General features: G+C 40.6%; 1 protein-coding gene across 1 annotated transcript in view; it reads right to left on the bottom strand.

Annotated features, from left to right (window-relative positions):
* LOC125465716 (polycystin-1-like protein 1) overlaps positions 1-27,592 on the bottom strand; it is a 282,365-nt gene that overhangs the window by 54,118 nt on the left and 200,655 nt on the right. The window contains exons 42-51 of the mRNA XM_048559472.2: positions 23,890-23,996; positions 19,399-19,615; positions 16,581-16,754; positions 11,163-11,282; positions 7,640-7,715; positions 4,994-5,097; positions 4,389-4,581; positions 3,249-3,387; positions 3,063-3,147; positions 320-505 (exon numbers count right to left, since the gene is read on the bottom strand). Coding sequence (XP_048415429.2) covers positions 320-505; positions 3,063-3,147; positions 3,249-3,387; positions 4,389-4,581; positions 4,994-5,097; positions 7,640-7,715; positions 11,163-11,282; positions 16,581-16,754; positions 19,399-19,615; positions 23,890-23,996 — 1,401 coding nt within the window. The remainder of the gene's footprint in view (positions 1-319; positions 506-3,062; positions 3,148-3,248; positions 3,388-4,388; positions 4,582-4,993; positions 5,098-7,639; positions 7,716-11,162; positions 11,283-16,580; positions 16,755-19,398; positions 19,616-23,889; positions 23,997-27,592) is intronic.

Raw genomic sequence — 27,592 nt, 5'->3', positions numbered from 1 at the left:
GGGCCAGTCCTATCTAAGTTGGAGATGTTAATTAGCAGCAACTAGTTTTCCTTTTTTTCTTCTGATTGCTTCATGGGAGCAACAGCCCCCCAAAATTTACCCAAATAGTATTCTTCAACACTGATGAGCTACTTATCATACAAGTTAAGCCTGGCCCCATTTTCACTTGGCATTCATAGTCCACCTTAATCAACAAGGGTCATTAGGTAGTAAGCAGGAGCCAATCCTTCCAAATGTTATATTTTTGAAACAGACCAGTGTTCATTTTAATGAAGAATACAAGAGAAATGAGTAAAGCAAAGTAATTAATGAGCGTTACCCTGTCAAGATCCATAGGAGAGTTATATATATTGTAATTAATATCAATGGGGTTTCTCTCAGGAAGGATACCAGCTTCTGAATTCCATTGCTTGCAGGTTTTCAATGAAGAATTTGAATCAACAATGTTGTAAATATCGCTGCAATCCTTATTTTTCAACGCGACAACAGCTGCAGTGCAGAAAATCTGAAAAGGAGTTTGGTCAGTGACAGAAACCTTCCTAAAATGGTCAATTTAAACCTGTCTGAAGAGAAACTAATTAAAGTAATTATCATAAGCACTTAAACTTCACAAATACTCAGTAGAGCAAAAAGAATGTAATGCTACTTATCTGCCACTAGATGTCGCTAATGATCATAAACATAATTTTGAATGTGAAAAGTTTGCCTGTTGTGGGACTGATTACTGTATGAAATTAAAATGATACGATAATGGGTCCATCATTTTGGAATTCCCTCTTTATTGTTGCATTACTCATTAAGTAAACTGACGTCACAGAACATTGAATGTTGAACAGTCTGAAAATAACAATTAGCTAGGAAGCTTAGAAGATTGTCTGATTGGAAGCAGGAATCTACAAAAAGGAAACAGACAAAGTAAGTGGAAAAACTACATTCAATGGATATTAATGGCTGAGAAAAAGGCAAGTCAGAAAATGAATGGTGAGAAGCTAAGCGTTAGGGAGGATCGGTGAATCAAAATGACAATGTACAGAAAACAGTTCACACTTTGTTATCTGCTGTGTTCATCCAGCTTCACACTTTGTTAATCTGGTGCACAGTTACAGACAGTCAAAAAGCTAAAGAAATGCTGGCCCTTATCTGAGAGAAGTTGGAGTCAAGGTGACAACATTTGCTGTTAAGTGCACTGAATATTCTCTATCTAGAGTACTGTTCTCAATCTTCCACACCAATGCTCAAAGATATACCAGTCTTGAAGGGATTCAACAAAAGTTCATTTGATTAAATTATTGAGGCTGCATGAACATATCTTACATTTCCTTGAGTTTTGAGGTTGAAAGGAAACCTAATTAAGAGGTTTGAAATCAATAAGAGAATTCATGTGGTAGAAAAAGCAGAATTTCTTTTCGTGGAGAGATTCAAGAAAAAAGACCTCACTCCAAAATTAAATTTCAGGACTGAATGTAAAATGAGGAAGAATGCCTTCTTTCAACAAATAATGGAAGTGTTTCACTCTCTATCCCAGAAAGGCCATAGATATAAAATAACTTAAAACAGTTGAGACAAAGATTGATAGATGTTGTTGAGTAAGAATATCAAGGTCAGTTTTGTAAATAGAATTGAGATAAAGATCTGCTGTTATCTGATTGAATGACCAGACAAACTTGAGGGTCAAATGGGAAGCTGGTTCCAATGGATAGTTAAAGTTTGGTTGGTCAGATGCTTAAAGCATGGTGCAAAATGGTGCGTGGGTTTAATCCCCATACTGACTGTGTCGTCCATGGAGGGCTGCCTCCTTGCCTTGACCCAAACTTGGTCTGGATCGGTGACCCACAAAGTCTCGAATGGTCCCTTACCAACAGAGAAATGCCTATCATCCCTTTTGAACTATGGCTAATTAGCAGTTAATTATCATAGAAATGACCTCAAAATGGTTTCATATTGAACAGTAGGAGAATGTAACATTACAATGGTTTTATCACAGAGATTAATTAAAAATAAAAGCCGTCAGTTAAAAACTGTCCCAGCATTTAAAACCTTTGTGAAGATCACACTGTTTTTCTATTCTATTGTCTATTTGATTGTGGATTGAAATGGGGAAAGGAGGGCTTTAAAACTAAAGAGTGCCAGAGGAATTACTGCTCTTCTGAAAGCCAAATTACTGAAACATATTCCAAATCATGTTTACACTGCTGCTTTGTTCAAGCAGTGGGGCAGGGTGTGTGTAGACGGGCTGGACCTATACAGACTGAGACTCAGCAGGTAACAAGTTGCTCATTGGCTTATGGAGTTGTGACCAGTTGTAAATGACAAAAGCCATCCGCATGACAATTATCTGATTGGCTGCTAGGTAACTCAACAGCTGGTGGGTATGTCTGATAGTGGCAGAAGCACTCTGGCTGCGGCAAGAGGTAATTGCTGTGTCTTTCTCTCCTGTAAAATCCCCAGAGGCTGGAGGAAAACGCATTGATTTGTCCTCACCAACTGCTGTAAGGTGTGACATTTAAACAGTAAGAAAGAGACGACGGTTAGTGTACCAACCACCCGTGCTTCCTGTAAGTGAATAAAACTTCAGCAGAGAGACTGAAGAACAGAAAACCCTGGCAAGCAAAAGATTCACCTCAGCAAACCCAGTGGACTGGGGCCATTGACTGCTGGCCCATTTATTTCCCTCTGCCCGTATCATTTTGTTTTTGTATTTGTGCGTGCGTGTACGAGTTAGGGAGCTGACAGGAGCTTTAGGACTTTGACTAGTAGTAATATATGGACAGTTCAGAGTTGTTTACCTTTAGTTAGAACCTATTTACTTGTAAAGAATAGTCGTTCATGTTGGGTTTGAAAACCTGCTCCATGTTTTTTGTTCAGACAAGTAAATTGGGACTTTGCATACTTTGATAAAAATTTTCAACCTTTGTGACAACTCTAGAAATATGGGGGCTTGATTTCCAGTAAGTTACTCCAGTGAATTATAACACCAGAGTGACCAGTACCTATCCTGTGTTTCTTCCTTTGGAGACTAAGTAAAGCCTTTGTCACACAGAAATGTCTCTCACGTTACTTACTGCAATAGGTTGGATGATAAAGATGCAATACAGGAGTGAGAAGAACAGTGAGTGTAACCACAGTACCGACTTAGTTGGCCCAAACCTGTCATTTACAAAATAAATGGCACAGTATTTAATCTTTTTTTCAAACAAATGAAATAAAAATCCCCAAAAATTTGGCTTATGAATTGCAATCATTCTTACCGTAGTCCTAACAGGACTGTTGTCAATATGCACACAAAAGCAATTAAAAGGCAGATCACCCAGGCAAGATAATTGCACCATGTCGGGAGAAAATATCTGGCTCTATTCATCACGGCCTGATCAAACAAACTGCTGTGTTCTAGAGATATTAAACAGATTTTTCAAAGATTACTGTCAGAGTTGTTTCATTCATTTAATTGCTGATAGTTCTGGTATAGGAAATTGATACAGATCCCGTACATCTATAGGATGAGTTCTGAGTTAATGCTACACAATTAAGAGTCAAGTGCCAGGGTCACTATTTTCCAATAGGTGGATAAAAGCAAATCAGGAAGTGCCAGCTGCTTCCGATCATCTAGGAAGATGAATTGAAGAATGAGTGAGAGCAATTCAGTTTGGTCCAAACCCTCCTACAGTGAGTTCTGTATGGTGCAGGGAGACAATGAGCACTATAGTTAAAACAAATAATATTTTCTTGCGATTGAAATCAAGAGAGAACCTCAATAGCAGAACGTGTTTATCCAAGCTCCCTGTCAATTAACAATAAAGAGTCAATTACTGCGTGGTGATAATTAAAAGTCTTATTTGGACAATATGTGGAATGCTGTAACAACTTTAACATTAACTGCTTCAAAATCCTGGAACTTCCTTCCTCTTAGCACTGTGACTTCTCATGCTCTCCTGCACTGCAGCAACTCAAGAAGACAGCTCACCACCACCTTCTCAAGGGCAACTCGCATGGGCAATAAATATCAGCCCCCGCGAGTGATGGCACCACCCAGTGAACACATTTTTTTTATTCATTCATGGGATATGGGTGTTGCCGGCTAGGTCAACATTTACTGCCCATCATAATTACCCACAGGGCAGTTAAGAGTTCACCAAACTGATGTGGGTCTGGATTCACATACAGGCCAAACCAGGTAAAGATGGCAGATAGTGAACCAGATGGGTTTTTCAAAATTGATAGATTTATTTTTAGTATAGTGAATTCAAATTCCACTGTCTGCCATGACAGGATTTGAGACCATGTCCCCAGAACATTATCCGTGCCTCTAGATTAAGAATTCAGCGATAATACCACTCGGCTACTGCCTCACCACTATACTGCCAGTTCAATTATTCCATTATTTTTCTTACCTGATGAATAATCTGATTGCAAGTCACTTGTACTGTGTTTGGAATCCTTTGGCACTCGTTTGGCATTTTCCTGTGAACTGCAGTCCTCAAATCCACTTGAGCTGCCTTCAGACAAGCAATTTCCGTCCTTGTTGCTTCTTTCACTGCAGTGCCCTGAGCGAACACTGGGAGATTGTGAGTCCAGTAAACCACGCTGAGGAAATGCAATCATAAAGAATTGGTGTAACAATTCTCATCATTGTATTCCTATTCTTACATTACCACAGCGTTCTCTATCTCTGTAAGCTCCTGCTGTTGAACAAGCTTACTGCATCCATTCAATTCTGATACTTAGCACATCTTTGATTTTCAAAACTGTACCATTGAATGACTAGACCAATGCAAGGAATTCCCTGAAATTTTTTTCCCAGTCTTTTCTTTGGCTCGTTTCTTTTGAAAATCCAACTTTTCTGTTCACCTGTACTGATATTTCATTATGTCACTGGTTGCAATTTTGAATTATAGGAGTCACATGGGGATCCCACAGCAATGGCTCTACATAAATTCAAGTTTTTGTTCTGTCATTCATTATCTGGAATCATTTTTAACTCTAATATAATGCTTACCTCATATTTTTTCCTCCACACTTCCTGTGCCCATTGCTGAAGATTTTGCCAAGGTAGGTAGGATTCAAATGCACTGTCCGAAGTCAGAATAGCATCCCGATGTGCTGAAGTATTATTTTAATGACAGAAAGTAATTTAAACGAGCCAGAGTGACAATGTTCATTGTATATTGTTGTAATTTCATTTTTGCAGAGGCTACATGTTTCCCACCCTCCATATGAAGAATGCTCAAGGTCACTTGCTACAAGGTGTACAATGAAAAGGATACACAAGTTATTCATTCATCAACTTATCTTTCATTCTAGATGGCTATAGTCTCTGATTTGCATATTATCAAAAATATTTGAGCAGCAGGTGAAGTTGACACCTTTACACTGCTGGTATACAATTGCTTCAAGAGTGATACTAACAAAATGTAAGATATCAGAGCAGAAGCTATTTGGCCCAATGACTATACGCCACCATTCAGCAAGATCATGGATGATCTGATAACCTTTAACTCCGCTTTTCTGCCTTTTCCCCATAATCCTTGATACCCTCACTAAGTAAAAATCTGGCTCTCTCAGCCTTGAATATATTTAATGACCCAGCCTTGAGTGCCCTCTGCACTACCCTCAGAGAAGAAATTTGTGAGAATATGCTCTCTGGTCTGAGGCTCAAGGGGAAACAACCTTTATGCATCTACCCGGTCAAATCCCCTTAGAATCTTGAACGCTTTAATAAGCTCACCTCTCACTTTATTATATTACAATCTATTCAGCCTTTCCTCATAATACAGGCCCTCAATACTGGCATCAGCCTAGTGAACTTTCTGTGGACTGCCTCCAATGCTAGGATGTCTTTCCTTAAATAAGGGACCAAAACTGTTCACAGTACTCCAGCTGTGGTCGGACTTGAACCTTGCACAGGTTTAGCAAAACCTCTCTATTTTTGCATTCACACCCTTTAAAATAATGGTCACTAGTCCATTTTCCCTCCCTGCTAACATGTTGAACTTGGATGGTACCTTTCTCTGATTCATTTATGAGGAACCCTAAACCTCTCTTTACTGTTATTTTTACAATGTTTCCCCAAGAATTAATATTCACTTCACATTTTTGCACACTATATTCCATCTGCCGAGTTTTGATTTGTTCACTCAATCTGTCCTACTAATAGAACCTTCGCATCTTCCTGCTTACTTCCCTATTTTGTATCAACCATAAACTGATGAAAGTACATCAATTTCCCTCGTCCAAATAATTAATATATATTGTAAATAATTGGGTTCAGGGGAACTATTAGCCTTTAGCCCCACTAGCTTTCCGGGTACGTTTTATCTAGCTCAAGTCACTGTGTATACCTCCTCTCCCTGTTTAACCCAGTGATTACTTAGTATTTTTGGAATATGATTACTATTCTCTACTGTGAAGACTGATGCAATGTATTTATTCAATGTCTCTGCCATTTCCAGGTGCTGCATTATCATTTCCCAAGTCTTGATCTCTAAGGGGCACATTGTTCACCTCGGCCTCTCGCTTCCTTTTTATATATCTAAAGAGGCTCTCACTGTCTGTTTTGAGATTACCTGCTAGCTTGCACTCAAATCTTCTTTTCTCCCTCAATTATTTCATTGGTTAAATTTGTTGACTTTTAAAACTTTCACAATCCTCTGCTTTGTCACTAACCTTTGAAATATTTCTGATTTACTTTTAATTTCATGTTACCTTTAATTTTGTTGGTTAATCATGCTTGGTTTGTCCCTTTTCTGGAACAATTATTTTTCCCTGTCACTGTTGTGAACTGTGAACTAATTTCTTAAAGATCTGTTATTGTTCCTCAATCATGTTTTCTGCTAACCTCCTGTCTCAATGTGCTCCAGTCAACTCTGCCCTCATCTTTCTGGCCCAGGTTCTTCACTCTCAAACTGAATGCGAAACTCTACCATGTTTCATACACTACTACCAAGGGGAACGTTTAGTCTGACATAATTTATTAAACTTGCTTAATTGCACATCACCAGACACAGGATCTATTGCTGCATATTCCCTGTTCATGCAACAACATCAAAAGATTTTCAAAGTTGAAATGGGTCCTTGTATAATTAAAGAAATTATTTGGAACATTCAAACCTTAAATCCTGATTACGAAACGTATTAATTTTTTTGAGCAGATCATTGGTTATGACTGGAACTTTGCTAATCCAGACTAAAAGCCCTGAAAAATTGCTTGTTTTGTGCCACATAAGCACAATTCCACAGCATGTTGCAAAATTCTGGGAATGTATATAAGCTCATCCTCAAGTTTCCTCAGATAACTTGTTAGAACATTCTTGACAACACCGATGAATTTCATTAATACACACATCGATGTCTAGAGATATTGGGTGACATGCAGGATAGGATCAAAGGAGGTTGATAAATTCAATTATTCTGTGGAGTCTACAAGAATACAGCTACTTGTCCAGACTCCAAAAAGTACATAAATTACTAAAGTTCTTAGGTTTTTAATTGAACAAATTTCAATGATTCCTTTCAGGCTTACATCTCATCCCCATTATATTCACATCTGAAAGCTATTCATTATGTTTTACTTTTATTAACACCATTGGAAAACTCAAGTACTTTGTTAACAATTATAATTATATTAAAAGAAATTCGACATTACCTTCAACAGAATACACATTAGATTCTCTTGTAGTCATATATTGTTCTTCAACAGCAGCTTCTCTCAGTGATTTTACCTAATATAGATATATGAAATGTTAAATCTCACACCTGCTTCGAGTTTCAGTTATTTTGTGATTAGCTTAAGCAATGCAATTTGTCAGAAATTTACCAAACCAATGAAGAAGAGTGGAAAATTTTGAACAACAAAACTGGCCAGGTGAAAAGGCTGAAGGTTGTGTCTGAAATATCTGGTGGAAGGTCTTTCATTTAGGCATATTTTAGAGCCTACAGCATAGAGACAGTGCCTTCAGCCCAAACTGGTCCATGCTGAACAAAATGTTCAGCCAGGCTAACCCTATTGTACTTGGCCCATACCCTTCTAAACCTTTCCTATCCCTATATTCATCCAAAAGCCTTTTAAATGTTGTTAATGTACCCACCTCAACCATTTCCCCTGGAAGCTCATTTCATATGCATACCACCATCTGTGTTAAAAAAAGTTGCCCCTTAGCTTCCCACATATTCTTTCCCTTCTTACCTCAAACTAATGGCCTCAAGTCCTCAATTGCCCAACCCTGGGAAAAAGACTGAATGTATTCATCCTATCCATGCCTGCCATGATCTTATACACTTCTACAAGATCTCCCCACAATCTCCGATGCTCTAAAGAAAAAAAGTCTTAACTTGTCCGACCTGTCTCTATAACTCATTCTCTTGAGTCCTGGCAACATCCTTGTAAATTTCTTTGGTACTCTTTCCAGATTAAAAACATTTCTACACCAAGGTGACCCAAACTGAACACAATACTCCAAGTACGGACTCACCAACATCCTATACAACTGCAACATAACTTCCCAGCCTCTATACTGAATATCCTGGCTGACAAAGGCCAGAGTGCCAAAAGCTTTTCTCACTGCCCTGTCTATCTGTGAGTCTGAAACAATGCACCTGAATTCCAAGCTCCTTCTGTTCCACTACTCTCTTTAAGGCCCTACCATTCACTAAACTCCTACCTTTATTTGACTTCCCAAATTGCAACACCTCACACTACATAAAACTCCATTCGCCATTTCTCAGTCCACTTCCCCAGCTGATCAAGGTCCTGCTGCAATTTCTGATAACCTTCCACACTGTCCACAATACTGCCTATTTTAGTGTCATCCACAAACTTGCTAATCACGCCTTGTAAATTCTTATCCTAATTATCGATATAGATAACAAACAGTAATGGACCTAGAACCGACCCCTGAGGCACTCTACTAGTCACAGGCCTCCAGTCCGACTAGCATCTTTCCATTATTATGCTCTGCTTCCTGCCATCAAGCCAACAGTGTGTTCAATGTGCCAACTCTCCCTGGATTCTACATGTGGAACCTTATCAAAGACCTTCCCAAAATCCACATGGGCTACGTCTACTGCCCTGCCCTCATCAACTTTCCTGATCACTTCAAAGAACCCAAACAAATTTGCGAGGCAAGCTGTGCTGTCTACTCCTAATTAAACTTTCTTTCCAAATCCATATATATCTTATCCCTCAGAACCTTTTCAAGTAACTTACCTACCACAGATGTTAAGTTTATTGGTCTATAATTCCCAGGTTTTTCTTTGCAGCCCTTGTTGAATAAGGGCACAACATTCGCTACCCTCCAGTCATCTGGAACTTTACCCATGGCTAACGATGATGCAAATATATCAGAGTCACTGCTCCCGCAATTTACTATCTCGCCTCTTGCAGGGTTCTTGGATATATCTGGTCAGGAGCAGGAGATTTATCCACCTTCATACATTCTAATATGTCTAACACCTCTTCTACTGTGATGTGGCCTGGCCCCAAGATATTGCCACTAACTTCCCAACATTCCCCAGTCTTCATGTCTTTCTCCACGGTAAACACAGAGGAAAAATATTCATTGAGGACCTTGCCCATCTCCTGTGGTTCCAGACATACATGTCCACTTTGTTCATTGAGAGGTCATATTCTCTCTCTAGTTATTCTTTTTCCTTTAATATACTTTGGAATCTCTTTGGATTCACCCTAATCTTCTCAGCCAAAGCTATCACGTGCCCTCTTTTCGCCCTTCTGATTGATTCCTTCTTCAGCAAACTCCTGTTGCCCCAAATCATTCCAGGGATTCCCTTGATCCCAGCCTCCTGTACCTGAGCCATGCTTCCTTCTTTTTTCTGGTCAAAGCCTCAAAATCTCTTGACATCCAGGGTTCCCCTACTCTTGCCAACCTCGCCCTTCACCCTCACAGGAACATACAGACCTTGAACTCTAGCTATCACACTTTTAAAGGCCTCCCACTTGCCAGAGGTCCTTTTGCCTGTGAAAAAACTACTCTACTCAACCCCTGCAGGCTCCTGTCTAATTCCAGCAAAATTCGCCTTGCTCCAATTTAGAACTTGAACCTGTGGACCAGTTTTGCCGCTCTTCTTAAATATTTTAAAATTAATAGAACTATGGTCACTGGTCCCAAAGTACTCCCCACTGTCACCTCAGTCACCTGTCCTGCCCTATTTCTCAACAGTAGGTCAGGTTTTGCCCCTTCCCACGTAGGACCCACTATATACTGCTTAAGGAAACTTTTCTGAACACACTTAGCAAATTCTATCCCATCTAAAGCCTTGACACGATGGCAGTCCCTAGTTAATTTACTAAATTGTTCACAAAAGCATCATAAAAATGATCCTAGATAATTTAACATCAGGATAAACTGTTACTTAAATGCACAATTTTGTCATATTCTGACTTTCAATGCCATTAATACCACATTTAGGCTCAGAATCTTGGACCACATCAAGAGCCTTAAGAACTACTCAGCACTGTTTGAAATAGATTCCCTGCATCAGATGGCATACTAATATCCTTAAAGCTGCTAACGGCACCAGAACTGTGAGGCCATGTTAATCTAAAACTAGCTCTGCTGGGCCTGCCATATACTTAGGATGCCTAAGTTTTGACTTAGTAAAGCAAATCCTCTTCACCCAACTTAAGGAAGGCTCTCCATTGAGAAAAGGCACTCCAAAGAGAGAAGGACACAGGAAGGGTTTCAAAGACTCCCTGAAGACTTCCCTCAAGAGATGCAAGGTAGATATCAATGCATGGAGAGTCTCATTCAGAAGAAACTGACTTGGAGGAAACTCCTGTATGAAGGGACACAATCATTTGAGAGCACCCAGCAGCAACAGGAACTAGACAGTTTCCTAGGCGGACAATTATCCTTATTAGCGAGTGACTGCTGATGACGATGCTGACTCCTCCTAAATACATGAATGAATATCTTTAATGCTGTGGAGTTTGACAGTGCTGGTCTACACAAGATTATACTTTCACAAAGTTGTTTCATGAAAAGTTGAAGTTGAAAAAATTCACTGCTTAAAATCAACGCAATTGCAAAAGCAGTAAGCAAATTGGCAACAACTCAACCTCATTATCATCAAGTGTTAACTGACTTTGTGGGAAAATATTTTGGTACTTGAAAAGCTCTAATTAAAAAGGATAATGCAACGCATGATCTCACCTTGCTAAACCTGAATAGCAATGAGAGCAACAACCCAATTGGCAGAACCACGATAGTTGTAATCAATCCAGTAACTAGGGAGGTTGCGGAGACATCAATGAGACCTAGTTCAGCTGTGTACTGGGGGGAGGAAAAGGAAGGAAAAAATCATTAACCGATCAATATGTAGCACTTTTTTGTCTAATAAAGATTAAGAGGTTAGTTAAGGTATAAGTTGAGCCTATTAAGAGCTCACTGGGAGACCTTCATGTTGATGCGTCAGTGTTAAATGAGGCTGTACATCTAGGAAAGTGATGTGAAAACTTCACCAACATTGGACAGAGATGTTATAGATAGGGTAGTAACAGATAACAAAGGCATGCTAAAGAGACTAGTACTGGAAAATAAACAAGTCAACTAGTCTGATGGAACATTGTTGAAAGAAGCAATATTAGAAATAAAAGAGGCTTGGTAACAATCTTTTAATCTTCGCTGAAATAAGCATGTACTAGAGGACTGCAGGGTTGCTAATGTTGTACCACACTGTTCAAGAAACATCAAGGACCAGTCAGCCTACTGTCAATTGTCAGGAATTTAATGGTAACTGTCATCAAGGACAAAATAAACTTTCATATGGAACGGTCTCGTCTATTCCAAGAGCACCAGTATACATTTCTCGAAGGTCAATCATCTCTGGCTAACTTGATTGAATTGTTTTACATGGCAACAGTGAAGATGGATCAAGATTGTGAAGCAGATATTGTATCCGTTACGTATGGACTTTCAGAAGGCATTCAATAAAGTATCACCAAGGAGATTTACTGTGAAGATAGAAGCCATGGAATTGAGGGAAAATTAGTGATATAAATATGGAATTGGCTCAGAGAGGGGAGGTGAATGATCTGTTTTTGAACTGGAAAGCAGTTAGAGGCTTTCTCCATGGGCTAGCTGTGGAATCACTATACTGTTAAATTTTAATAAACAACTTTGAGACTAAGTATAGCTTTACTAGGTTGGAGATGATATGAACATAGCAATGTAGTTATGAGTTTCAGGACAATAAAGGCAGAATGGTGAAATGTTAAAGATCATGATAGATGGTGATAGATGGAAGTCAATGAGGAGAAATGTGAAGAGATGCACTTTGGTAGACAAATATGGCAAGTCAGATATTATGAATAGTAAATCTTGCAAACTGTAAATGAATATAGAGTCATTGATTGCTATGCATATAAATCCTTAACTAAATGGGACAACTTAAGAAGGTGACTCCAAATTTACACACGTTACTCAGCTTTACGAATACAGGGAGTGAGAACACAAAGGCAAGGTATCATACTGCACCTTTACAAAGCACTGCATAAGTCTCAGCTGGAGTACTGTGAACAAACTTGGGCACCACACTTGAAAAAGATGATGCAAAGGCCACAAGTAAACCACTAGAGACTGTTCACTGAGGTGTCGCCGGGGATGAGGACTTCAGTTGTGAACAGGTAGAAATATTTACACCTGACCCTCTGAATATTTGGAGGAATATTTCAGAGCTTTGCAGATCATAAAGTTTGTCCATAGTGAAAGCCAAGAGACAAACAAAATGACCAAGCAAAGATAATTCTATGTGTCGCACTTTACAGCAGCATAGACAATAATTCATCACTTTCAACTTACTCTGAGAGTAACTGGTGTGAAATTCAATGTGCAATAAGTACTACTCAGTATTCTTTATATGTTTAAAGCCCAAGTTGCAGTTAGGTAAAATGATAGCCTAGTTCCTTCAGCATTATGAAAGATGACCTCAATACCATGAAGTTAATGTGAAGAGATCGCTGTGTCAATCCCCTGTATATGCTATAAATTTATTCAAGTATTTGGGCAGCATTTGTTTAATAATAACCCCTTCATTAACATTCAGCTTGGTTTCTACCAGGCCCACTCATTACAGAGATAGCAAGGTGCTAGAGAGTTTGTTGAGCTGGTTGAACACAGCAGACCAAGCAGCATCACAGGAGCGGGAAAGCTGATGTTTCAGATCTGGACCCTTCTTCAGGAATCACTCATTACAGCCTTGGTTCAAACATGGACAAAAGAGTGCAATAGAGGGGAGGTAACAGCTCTTGACATTGAGGCCACATTTGACCAAGTGTGAAAATAAGAAGCCCTAACAAAATTAGAGTCACAAGAAGGGGGTTGGAAGGTGTTGGTGGCAGAAGCTCTCCACTGATTGGAGTCATATTTAGACAAAGGAAGTTTGTGTGGCTGTTGGAGATCAATCACCTCAGCTGCTAGTCATCTTGGCAGGAATTCCTCAGGGTAATGTCCTAGGTTTGATCATTCTTAACTGATCCACCAATGACCTTCCGTCCATCATAAGGTCAGAAATGGGGATGTGCACTGATGTTTGCACAATATTCAGCAACACTCGTGTTTCCTACAGCAAAATAAGTATTCATCACCAATCATATAATTTCTCAGGAGTCTTGCTAAAAAAACCTCCAATGTCCACAGAGACCTTTCAATAAATTATTTTATAAGAAACCACTCTGTATTTCTACAAATTTGAAATAAATCATTTTTTCTTCAATCCTTCAAAGCTTACATCCTCCAACAATATCATATATGAACTGTCTTTCTCACACCAGCAACTCTGAGGGCTAAGATCGGAGAGGATCTGATTAAGGGAGGATGTCAACATCCACTGGAAGGAGAATTCTGAAGACTTTTATAATCAATAATTTACTTTTGACAAGAGTATCTGCAATTCCATCACCTAGTCAGAGAAGAGATCGGAGCTCAGCCAAAGCCAAAGGAGACAATGAAAGCTCTCAGGCAGCAGGGTGAAGGAAGAAAAGACTTCTTTTCAGTCAGTGAGCAGTGAGGATTTGGAACACACTGCCTGGAAGTGTGGTGGATGTAGGCTCAATTGAGGCATTCAAGAGGGTATTGGGTGCTGATTTGGATAAAAATAATGTGTAAGGGCGTGAAGTAAAAGTAGAAGATTGGTATGAGGTAACAATATCCATTTAATGAGCTATTGCAGACATGATGGATGAATGGCCAATCCTGAGCCATAATACTTCTGTGATTCTGTGATATGGGAGAAATGATCGTTAATAATCCATTACAGACTCCTTTGATATTAAGACATGAGTCAAACAAGGTTGTGTAATCATCCCCATTTGTTTTTTAGGATCTTCCGAGCTGCCATCGTCATGATAAACCCTTTGCTGAGTACATCTTATTTATTGAATGGATGATGAACTATTTAATCTCAAATGATTTGAATCAAAAACTAAGATCACCTCAACTTCAGACAATGAGATTGAATATGATGACAATACTGTGGCAAGTGTTATTATAATAAAGAATCTCCAGGGAATTGTTGATGCATTTAATGAAGTATGTGAGAAGATGGAATTCAATGTGTAGAAGAGCAAAGACCTCTATTACATAGCTTCAAACATATATATAGCAGCCAAATGGTTTAGCATTCAGGAAGAGCTTCTGGAAAATGTTGAATACTTCCAATATCTTCAAAGTTATCTTTAACAGAAGGTTGACATGGACGAGGGAATGCAGAATTACTGAAATCTACTGGTTCTGCCTTTAGCTGAGCAAGTGAGTATTTGAAGATTGTAACATCAAAACTGAAATGAAGATCATGGTCCACCTTTCAGTCATGTCCCCTTCTTTACAGTATGGGATGAAAAGATGGACTGTATAAAAGGAGGCACTTTAAAACATTGCAACAAAAGAAGTTACATCACTTGTGCTGCCTGTGGAAAATCATGCATACTGGAGGTATGAAAACTGTGTCTTTTTGTTTCTCTGCATTTTTGTGTGTGGAAAAAAATGGTAAAATAATTGTTTGTAAAAACTAGGGATTACTGCAGGTTTTGCAAGTAACTAAGTTGATCGCATTGCAAGTGCTGCTACACAGCTATTGGCTCATCCGTCCAGTCAGAGCAGGCTTTGACTTCCTGAACGCTACCTCCCGTGAGGCATAAGAGAAGGCCAATGCACCAACACCAGTGTTCTCACAGAAGCAGTCAACCCAAGCATTGAGGTTATGATCATCCAAAATCAGCTGTGGTTTGATAGTTCAGATGTCAGATACCAGACTACTGAAGCAGGCTTTTTCTCTCAGTTTTATGTGGCTAAAGCCACTATGAAGAAATGCCACATTGACATCAATCCCGAGGAGACCACTGCCCTTAGCCAAACAAGGAAGTGGCAGGGTCTATGGGAAGGATCCCAGCACTTTAAGACCTAAGAATGAAGACAAAAAATGAAGCAGTGCAAAGAATAAGCCATTACTCAAGGCAATAATATATGACCAGTGACTGGGGACATAGGTCATCGTGATCAGTAGGATTAAATTGGAGATGAGGAAAACACTTTTCACTCAGAGACAGTAAGGGGTCTGGAACTCATTGCCTTAAAGGGACGTCGAGACAAAAGTCCACACTCATTTAATCAGTATCTGGACCTGCAGCTAAAGTGCCGTAAGGACAGCAGATACATGTGAACACTACTACTAGCAAGTTCCCCTCCAAGGCACTCCCATCCTGACTTGGAAATATATTGTCATTACTATACGGTGGCTGGATGAAAAACCTACAATTCCCTCCCTAACAGCATTGTGGGTCTACGTGCAGCACATGAACTGTAACAGTTCAAGGCAGTGGCTCACCACCACCCTATAAAGGGTAGTTAGAGATGGGCAATAATACTTGCCCGGCCAGTGATGCTCACACCCTATGAGTGAATAAAGAGGAAAGAAAGAAACCTTTAAGACTACAGACTAAATACTGTGAAGTACAATTAGGCTGGTGACTCATCTTCCAGCCAGCCAGACAAGCGGCCATCTTCTGGGCTATAAACCTTTTATGAACCTATTATATGACCAGACATCCCACATGACATGACAAAGCCTGCAGATCATGCTTCAGCCATCTTTTGACCTCCTGAAGACAGTCATTCTCACGTTTGAGAGAGAGCCATTGTTGTTAAATAAAAGATTAAATAAAACAACAAGCATATGGACGTACATGGAATAGTGTAGGTTAGATGGGCTTCAGATTGGTATGACAGGTCGGCACAACATTGAGGGCCAAAGGGCCTGTACTGTGCTATAATGTTCTATGTTCTAAAATCTAACAGGGTGTAAAATTGGAACCAAAAATAGAATAGACAGGAAATAGATGGCAAACTAATCAACATCTGAAGAAGTAGCAGATTAATACTTTAGACGGACTCTTCATTAGATGGAGCAAAGTCAGAAACTAACAAGGTACTATTTAAAGAATCTAAGTACAGAGAAATTCAAAAATGCACAAGAATGGCCACCATCACAATATTCAGGACCACATTTCACTTGAGAAGCTGTACTTGTGTATTTTTGGACATAGATGGGTTTGAAAGTTAGGTGAAACATTTTACCTCCTCATTCTTCAGATAAGTCAGTATGGCACTCAGGCACATGTAACCCAACAGCAGGCAAAGGCAGACAGTGAGGCGTTGAGTATGCGTAAATGAGCTATAAGATGGACGACTATACACTGATCCCCAAAGATGGAAGTCTTCCAGGTAGTCAGTTAGTTTGCTATATAGAAGCTGTTGAAAAACAAAATGTTCAATTAAATAAAAATGTAATGTTTTTATAGAAGCATTTTTTTTACACCATGAGGTACATAAAAAATAATGCTGTAAATACTCAGAATGTTCGGGAGAAACTGTGGGGAAAGAGGCAGATTTTACATTTTAGTCAACGATCTTCATTCGTAACTCGAAACGTTTACAGACTTAGTCAGTTTAAAGTAAGTAGACAAGACAAGGAAAAGGAGGGAGGCGAATTGAGCGGGAGGTGGAAAGCTGGGGGAGTAAATGACAAGATATATTTTGTGCTGCATCTACTTAAAACTTGTTACATCTCTAGGGGCAGTGTTCCATTCAGTGAGGCGATGGTTTACCTCAGGGTGCTCTGCTCTGTAATAAGCTTCTGTTAAATGCGCTTGTAATGGGCCAGACCAAACATTCTTCAAATATATCAAGGAGATAGCCTGAACCCTAAATTTTGTATTATTTAAATGCAAGCGTAAGATGCTGTGCTCCAGATGTATTTTGATTGGTTACGTGATTCAACTTTAAGCAAAACATATTTTATTCTTACCCACAGTTAAAATATAAACAAAAGAAAGAAGAATTGATATAACTTTAACCCTGTTGGAAAACTTAACAGAATAATAGAGTTTTTAAGAACTAAACAGCAACTGTTCCAACATAGTAACATTCCATAAACACACCCCTGGTATAAACAAATTCAGTAAAATAGACTGTCTGTTGTACAACGTTTCTCCATTCCAGGAGAAAAGAATCTCAAGAGAAAATTTCTGTAGACAGAGAGATATGGCAGCTTCCACAACCAACTTTGAAGCCCCAACAATGACTGAAAGCTAAACTAATACCGTGGTGCTATGGGAGCCTGACTCAATCCCTTCACGCTGCTTCTATTGTGTCAACTTTAAAAAGAAATTTCAAGGCCTCACAAGCTGTTTACATTATTGCCTTGGGAGAGACAGCTTGGTGCCTATGACTGAAAACTTCTCTTCAAAACAAAGGATAAAGTATGCCTTTTAAAGCCATAGCATCATCACGTGCTGTAGAGGCAGACAGTGGTCTGAAAAGATGCACGATTCATTCACCTTCTCTGGGCTTCTACTTGACCAGCAAAGCTTTTTGCTTCTGCTTACCATTTCCAATGTCTTTCCCAAATAGTCAGTTAGAGGTCACCACCATCAGCAATGACTCCCATTTATCAGTGTCCATTAATTTACATCATGTTTGTAGGTGTCCTTGAAGCAGAGGTCTAGACATTCAGGAAGTCATGACAAGTGGCCAATTTACTGTACAGAAGGACTTTGGGGATACGTTATCATCTATCTAATGAACACGGCCCATTCAGTGCTGACATCATTGCTAAGCAAAGAGTATTTACCAGTGAAGTTAGCTCACTTAGAGGCCCTGAAGAATGTTAAGTGATATCAAGAATGTATGTGAGGCAGCTGGAAACTGACCAGCCTCTTCTCCTACCCCACTATACAGGACAGCATTGAGGATGCAAGCTCGGAAAACTAGTACGTTGGTGTCATTGTTCCACGCTCCTGTACCGAGGTTGGATAAAATAGTTGCAGCTTTTGTGAAATGACACATTGTTCGTGATTGTGAAGTCTGGATATGTGAAGTTGTTGTCAAACTCCAGTGTCACACTGTCAGTGCTGAGAGATGGTGGTCTATGACTTTTGTCTTCCTGATGCTGACAGTCAAAACAAGGTCTGTACTGGTGTGAAGAGGTATTCCTCAGTGTGGAAGGTTAGCATAACATCATTAACATAAAGCAGATTTCTAATAACGGTTCGATGCACCTTTGTCTTGGATCTCAGATAAGCTAGATTAAACAGGTTTCTAGTAGCTCTGCTTTGCAAGTAGATCCTTCTGTTGATGACCTGAAGGCATGTAACAGCAGCAAAGAAAAGAATATGCCAAAGGGTGTTAATCGCATGACATAACCCTAGGTCCAAATGTAGATTTCAAAGAATTCTAATGTTGTATCTTCACAGCAGAGATTACACATTTCCAATGAAGTTAGCATTCTCCAGGGCCTCTGAATTGACTAAATGATGAAAAGGGTATATCTGAGATAACAAGGGTAGAAAACATCCAGCCTTTCTCCATCACATATCTTGAACAGTGTCTCAGCTGAAGGGCCTCCATCAGCTCTCCGAGTTTGAGAGCCTGTCATGTTCCTCAACCGGACAGTGAGGCCACTCCTGGATATTAATTGTCCATTTCAGGGAAGATCACAGATGAGAGACTGTTTCCCAAAGTGTGCAGGCTTTTGATTGGCATTTAATCCTGACTGGTTCCTGAAGGGAAAACCCTGCCCTATTTGTAAGAAATACACATATAATGCTAATGAGTCAGCTGTACTTTCACCTTTGAGTCTAGCATCATGTCAGACAGTGAAGCACCTAATCTAGACTGATGTATCCTTGATGTGGAGGTGCCGGTGTCGGACTAGGGTGGACAAGGTCAGAAATCCTACAACACCAGGTTATAGTCCAATAGGTTTATTGAAAACACGAGCTTTCGGAGCTTCGCTCCTTCTTCAGGTGTTAGTGAGAGGTACCCAATCATCACCCAATATATCAGTTAGAATATTTATCAATAGTAAGTTGCATGTAGAAAAATAATACATTACTCTTTTGAAGCCAGGCCCATGGGTGAGTGAGATTAATTCTCGTTCAACTTTTCCATCGCCTTCCTCAACTGCAAGCCAGCATTCAGCAGGAAAGAACCAGCATGTGCCATGAAGCAAGTCCTTGACAATAACGGAGGTGACATACCAGCTGGGTGAATGGCCACCATTGTTATGCCAAAGGTGAACCTTCCAAATAGAACCAAGGTTCTCTGGAACACTAAAAGAAAAAAATCTCATTAACCCCAAAAAAAACTGTAAGACAGGCCGAGTGTGAGGGCAGTCTGTTATTAAAGATACTAGTTCTGAAAGAGTTAATGTTCTCATTCCATGACCTCCATTCAGGTTACAAATGTCACACGCATTCTGGGATGGAGACATGGAAGTCCATTCTAGCTTTTGGAGGGAGCAGGGCATTTGTACCAGTTCCTTAAGGTCCCAGTAATTATATCTGACCAAATATAATTGATACCATGCATTAAATCTCTTCTTTTGACATACTGTGCTGGTGTATCTTCTATCACTAATCATTAGATAGGCCTAAAATATGGCAAAAAGAAAGCGAGAGTGGAGGTAGCAAACTACACCAAACAACTCTCACCCAGTTCACAGACTGGTGAATCATTGAATCTGGGCTGCGAGATGTTATTTAGTTACCACATTAAAGTAACACATTCTCTTCTGATTTTTTTGCAGTCAGTTTAGATTTAGATTCCCTACAGTATGGAAACAGGCCCTTCGGCCCAACAAGTCCACATCGCCCCTTGAAGTATCCCACCCAGATCCATCCCCCTATAGCCCACACACCCCTGAACACTACGGGCAATTTAGCATGACCAACCCACCTAGCCTGCACATCTTTGGACTATGGGAGGAAACCGGAGCACCCGGAGGAAACCCACGCAGACACAGGGAGAATGTGCAAACTCCACACACACAGTTGCCCGAGGCTGGAATCGAACCCGGGTCCCTGGCGCTGTGAGGCTGCAGTGCTAACCACTGAGCCACCAGGCCGCCCTAGGTCCCTTCTACAACCAGACTTCACTAAACATAATTTTATATAAGGGATAGTAAGAGAGGATGTCTTCTGAAATGTTACAGACACAGGCTTCATACAGTTAGTCTCAGGCAGTCAGTAGTGTGACACAGAATACTTCCAGCTTGCGCAGCAACACTGATCAAAGTACTCAGGCAACCTGTAAATAATTTACAACAAAGCAGGAAGGGAGTTCAGAATATTGGCCCAGTGACAATGACATATTTTTAAGTCAGAATGGTTTGTGGCTTGGAGGGGAACACACATGGGTGTTCCTATGGATCCTCTGCCTTTGTTCTTCTAAGTGGCGGAGTTCATAAGTTTGAAAGGTCAGATCTATCCTTGACTTTGCAATTAAGCCTGCTGATAAGGAGGGTGCCATTGTTGTCTGGCAGACTGACCTCCACATTGCAGAGGCTGAGTGCCAGTTCTCAGATACATCCTCTCATCTCCCACTATACCATGATCCCACCATTGAACAACAGGCTACTAAGTCCAAAGCTGTTACTAACCTTCTTCCCAAAATCCACAAACAGGATTGCCCGGGCAAATCCATTGTTTCAGTCTGCTCCTGCATGACAGAACTCATCTCTTCCGACGTCAACTCGATTTTTTTTCTCTCCTTGTCCGGTCCCTTCCCACTTACATCCATGATTCCTCTGGCCTTTACATCAGTTGCAGAATTTCCAATTCATGGGATCCAGCCATCTCCTCTTCACCGTGGATGTGCAAACCCTTTACATGTCCACCCCCTATCAGGATGGTGTCAGCAATCTCCGCTTCTTCCGGGAACAAACGCCTGAACCATTCCCATCCACTGCTACTCTCCAACTGCTACTGGCCAAGCTCATCCTCATCCTGAACAACTTTTTTTTTAACTCCTCTCACTTTCTTCAGTTCAGGGCACCACATGGGCACCAGTTATGTTTGCCTCTTTGTTGGATGTGAGGAACATTCCTTGTTCCAGTCCTATTCTGGCTCCCACCCACAACTCTTCCTTTGGTCTGTCAATGACATCATCAGTGCTGCTTCCTTTTCTCATCCGGAATTGGAAAAGTTTATCAATTTCACTTCCAATTTCCACCCAGCCCTCACCTTCACCTGGTTTATTTCTGGCTTCTCCCTCCTCTTCCTCAACATCTGTTTCCCTTTCTGGGGATAGGCTGGCCACTAATGTCCACTACAAGCCCACCAACTCTCCCAGTTATGTTGACATCCTCACACCCTGCTCCCTGAAAAGACCCTATTCCATTCTCTCAGTTCCCCTGTCTCTGTCATATTTGTTCTGGTGACGCTAATTGTGACAAGGATTCCTCTAAAATGTCCATTTTCTTCCTCAACCAAGGATTCCCCAGGATCCACGTCCAGAAGATCATCAGCCGCCATTTCCGCCACATCCACCAGAATACCACCACCAGTCACATGTTCCCCTCCCTCACTTGTCAGCCTTCCGTAGAAGGTGTAACACCTGTCCCTTTGCTTCCTCCCTCCTCAGTATCCAGGATCCAAGCATACTTTGCAGGTGAAGCAGCACTTTACCTGCACTTCACTCAATCTAGTTTACTGCATTCGCTGTCCACAATGTGGTCTCCTCTATATTGTGGAAATAAAGCACAGACTGGGTGACCGCTTCACAAAACACTTACATTCTCTCTGCACAAGAAGATGCTGAGCTGCCAGTAGCCTGCCACTTTAGCAAACCGCCCTGTTCCCTGGCCAACATCTCTGTCTCAGGCTTGCAGCAGTGCTCCAGTGAAACTCAGAGCAAGCTGGAAGAACAGCACCTCATTTTCCACTTAGAAACTCTATAGCCTTCTGGAACAATACTGAATTCAACAATTTTTGGACTTGAGCTCTCTGATGTCCTTACCCTACCTCCCAAACACCAGCCCTTGTTATCACATAGAATCATAGAGACATACAGCACAGAAACAGAACCTTTCATCCAACATGCCCACGTTTACCAAGTATTCTAAATAAATCTAGTCCCATTTTGCCTGCATTTGGCTTATATCCCTCTAAGCCCTTCCTATTCACATACCCATCCAGACGCCTTTTAAATGCTGCAATCGTACCAGCCTCTACCACTTCTTCTGGCAGCTCATTCCACAGACACATCAACCTCTGGGTGAATAAGTTGTCCTTTTAAATCTTTCCTCTCTCACCTTAAACTTATGCCCTCTGGTTTTGGATTCCCCATTCCATGGGAAAAGACCTTGTCTATTTATCCTATCCATGCTCCTCATGTTTTTATAAATCTCTATTTGGTTATCCCTCAGCCTCCAACACTTCAAAGAAAATATCCCTAGTTTATTCAGCCTCTCCATGTAGCTCCAACCCTCCAACCCTGGCAACATCCTTGGAAATCTTTTCTGAACTCTTTCAGCTTTCACAACATCCTTCCAAAGAAGGGCAGCACATGATCTGCTATCACACACAATCCATTGTTGCTACTTACAGTCCCCATTAATTGTCATTCATCCTCTTAGCCTGGCTATTATCCAATCCTTTGTCTGTCCAAATGTCCTTCTCTCTCTTTGAGCTCTATCCCCACTTATTATTTATTCATTACCTCCTCCTCCCACCCTAACTTCACCATAAAAACCAACATTTTCCTAGCTAGGATCAACAGAGCCAAAACCTTAACGCTGATTTCTCTCCACAGATGCTGCCAGACCTGATGAGCTTTTCCATCAATTTCTGTTTTTGTCTCCAAGTTCAAGATTCATCCACTAATGGAAACATCTTCTCAATATCTACCCTGTCAATCTCCCACAGAATCTTACATGTTTCAATCAGATCACCCCTAATTCTTCTAACTAACAAAGGCTTAACTTGTTTCATTTTTCTTTTGGTAAGACATCCTAGCAATCAGCCGAGTGAAGCCATTTTGAACAGCCTCCGGTGCCAGTATATCCTTTCATTAAAAACATGGGGCCAAAACTATACTCACTACTCCAGATGCAACCTCACCAACACCATGAACAGCTGTAAAAAGACATCCCTGCCTCTCAACTCCAAACCCTGAGCAATAAAGGCCACATCCCAAACTAACAGTAGACAGAGCTTGTTGTTTAGAAAGTTTAAACTTCTACAAATAAACAGTTCTGGTCAGCTCCTGTATCAGACAGCTCAGTTTTTAAAGTGATTTTGGATGATAGTTTTTACCTGCCAAGTCTTTCAAAGCACAGTCAGAAGCAAACCAAACCACTCATGTTCAGGTACCCATCTGGCACAGTAGGGATTGGGCTACACCATCCAATCCTTGCTTCTTGCCAATTACACTGACCAGCAGAATTGGGAGCATGGGGGAGCTGTTATTTAATGTAACGTGACAAAGATTCAGTTCAAGAAACACTGATACCAACTGGTGAAATTACTTCGTCTCACTAAGCCATTTCGCATTGCAAGGAAGTTTACAAGAAAATATTTTTTAATCTCCTTTCAAGTAGAAGTACCTCATGATAAATGTATGTCTTGAATTCCTCTCAAATAATTGCTTCTCAGCGTGGAATAACTCTCTTGTTTCAGAAACACCATCTTCTCCATGAAGTTTGATATAAACCTGAAAGTAAGTTAATTTTAAAAACTTGATCATCGATCTTAAAGTAACAACAATTCTGAAAAATTAGCTGCATTTCAGTTATGTTCTGTACACTCTTAGCAGACCTGAGCAGCTCAGTTGGTAAGATAGCTGGTGTGTGGTGCAGAGATATATTAGTGAAGGTGCAACTGTTGCTCTGACTTTGAGCTCAGGTAGAAAGGACCTACTTCTTGACCCTTCCCTATTTTTGATGTAAGGTGGTGTACCACAAGCTGTATAATCAAATGTTTCTCTCTTTTTAATAAAGAGATACCCATGGCATCTCATGGATTATGGTCGATTACCTGCCTGTGTACTGATACAGACTCTCAAACAACGAACAGTCGTGAGTTATTTAATTAATTATGAGTGCTTATTAATATTATGTGTTATGGTAAACTGCACAGTAGTAATACTTCAGTAGTATCCAAAATAGATGAGAGTTCACCCCACATTGCTACCTCTGAGGGGCAACTGGAACCAAGCACATGAGGAGAGTTCATGCTTTTTCTTCTTGTCTGTAGGGACGACCATGTGGCTACGACAGGGTAGCAAGACTCACAGTGACATTGGAAACCTTCAACCTCAAGCATATGATTTTGACCTCACATGCAAATGGGGAGAGGTATAGGAACTAGAAAGGATTCCACTTTATTAATATGCAGCTGATGTGTGACTAGGCTGGGACATGTAAATGCCCGCTTCCTACAACAGCCACAACTTCTTCATCCTGAGCAAATGGGCTGTTACTTTTTTTGGTTCAAAACAAAGGACCAGAGAATGATTGCTTAGAGATAAACAATCCCCTCTCCTAGCCCCGGCTGATGATTTCCTTCTGATAACTTGATCAGGCAGGCGCAACAGAACCATAACAAGTGCCAGGTTTCCACAAGGAACATCATGGGCCAGGCCATCAAAAAGATCAAGAAACAACTCTGCTGTCTGTTACACTGGGGAGAGCAACACTACACTCTCATAAAGTTTACCTTGAGTTTGTAGTAGCCTGCTGCATCCTCCAGATTCCATCAGTTCTAAGGACTTAGCTATTGGCACCAAGTAAACAGAAACCATCTCAGGAAGAGGAGGACGATGAAAAGGACAGGAAGAGCAGAGGCCTCTATGCCTCTTTCAGCCTGCTTTGACTGTCCATACATGCTTTCTGAGACTGAGGCTCCATTCAAATGCTATCCTTTTAAAACCATTGTTCCATAATTCTACACCTTCCACTCATCTTCCACCTTTTGGTTTGGTCACTGCTCAATCATGCCTGGTCACTTACTATGCACAGATCCCAACTCTATACTACACTCAGATTTACAGAAAATGCCAGTATCGGAAATGATGGCTACAAATTTGAAATCAAGTGACAAAGAGCTTCTTCCTTTCACAGTAGATCCCACCCTTCCTCAAGAGGCTGAACTCACTGGCCAGGCAACAATTCTTGGGCAACTGAATACATAAAATCAGATTAGGAAGGTCTTGTGTAAAGGAAGGTATGTCTGTGTGCTTGTATCTGTGTGCGTGCACGGACGCCCGTGTGTGCGTGCATGCATGTCTGTGCGTGCATGTGCGACACAGGTGTCTGTGCATGAGGGTGTGTGCAGGTGACACTACGCGTGCATGTGCATCACAATGCGTTTGTGGAGTAATCAGATTGGGTATAATCTTACGAATGGCAGAGCAGGGTCAGAGGACCCAGGTCACAAACAGGAGAAGAGCAAGTTGGAAATGCATCATAAGGCGGCATTATACAGTCATCCTGAGGGTTCTAGTCGCACTGCATGCAACTGTCTCCATGACAGCTGGCCTCATCATGCTGAATATGGTCATCTCCAAGAAATTTAGGAGATACAGGGAGTCCAACATACAAATTAGGAGCAGAAGAGGGCTGCTGAGTCCCTCGACCCTGCTCTGTCATTCCTAAGATCACGTGTGATCTGATCATTCCACATTCCTGCCAAACTTTTCATGCTGTTGCTGATCAAGAATCTATCCACTTTTACTTCAAAAACGCTCAAAGACTTTGTTTCCACTGCCTTTTGAGGAAGAGAGATCCAGGGACGTTCAAGGCTGTTTGAAAATACATTTCTCACCTCTTTATCTTAAATGGGCAATTCCTTGTTTTTTTTATTAACCATGACTCATAGTTCTAGATTCTCCTCTGAGAGAAAACATCGTTTCCACAACCAGCCTGTCAAGATCCCTCAGGATTTTATACATTTCAATCATTTCCTTTTCTAAACTTCAATGGATACAAGCCCAATTTGTCAAACATTCCCTCATAAGGCAACCCATCCATTTCTGAACTGCATCAATATACTTACATCTTTAATTAAATAAGGTCATTACCAAACGCATTACTCCAGATGTGACTTCACTGATGCTGTGTAAAACTGAAGCATAACCTCTCTATAAACTTTAACATTCTATTAGATTTCCGAATCACTGCTGTGTCTGCGTAATGTCTTTTTGTGATTTACACATTAGTACAGCCAGGCCCCTCTGCTTCTCAGAACTCTGCAATTTCAGATCATTAAGACCACCTGATCTATATTCCTTCGTAACTTCTATGCGCTCTTTTCACAACTTACTTTCCTAGTTATTTTTACATCGTAGCAATTTAGCAACCATATTTTCACTCGCTTTCTTCACGTCATTGACATAAATTATAAAAATTGGAGACCCAGCACTGATCCGCCGGCACATCACTAATAACATCTTGTTAGCTAGAAAATGACCCATTATGACCATTCTATTTCCAGTTAGTTAGCCAATCCACGTTATTGTGCAGTTACATCTCTGTGTTAGCCATCAGATCATACTGATGTAGTTGTGCTTGTCTCATCAAGTTCCTTTTCCATTCCAAATTCTACACGGATTCAAGCACACAGCCTTTGGTTTTGCCCTCTCATTGAATTTGGAACCTCTTGCCTGATCCCTATGAATAACATAAACAAAACACAAAGTTGCTGGAAAAGCTCAGCAGGTCCGGCAGCATCTGTGGAGGAGAAAACAAAGTTAACATTTCGGGTCCAGTGACCGTTCCTCAGATCCCCATGATAACGTCATTTCTTTTTTCTTGTTAACCTCATTGCCTACGGCTTCAAACGTAATCTGACAGTCCCTTCTCTTGGCTGTTGTACTATTTGCTATTTTTCTCTTTACAGCAACTTACACAACACTAGGTCAACAGCAATTTCCGAGTGCAGCTCCTCTTTAAGAAGTGCAGACTAGTTAGAACATACTGTTAGATTTCCTGTTGGATCTGACTGATTGCTATATGGAATCATGTGAAGCACAAAGATTAAATGCAGTCTACTTCAGTGGGACTGGGCATGGACTGCTCATGAATTGTGATTCAAACACACCAAAAAGAGAGCAAACTACTTTCCAGACCCGACAGTCAACTCATCACATCACCTCTTTGATTCAAGTATACCACAAGCCTGCACTATCCTGGTTAGGAAACCTTTGTCTATTAATTATTCCTTCAGTCAAATAGTGCTTACTGGTCCTAAACTAAACTTGTTCCACAATTTTTACTCAATCTTAGAACAAAAATATACAGAGAATAATAG

This window comes from Stegostoma tigrinum, chromosome 2 (genome assembly GCF_030684315.1).
Source record: "Stegostoma tigrinum isolate sSteTig4 chromosome 2, sSteTig4.hap1, whole genome shotgun sequence".
NCBI lineage: Eukaryota > Metazoa > Chordata > Chondrichthyes > Orectolobiformes > Stegostomatidae > Stegostoma > Stegostoma tigrinum.
Note: the sequence above shows the minus strand (reverse complement) of the source record. Positions and strands in the feature narration are given on the sequence as shown.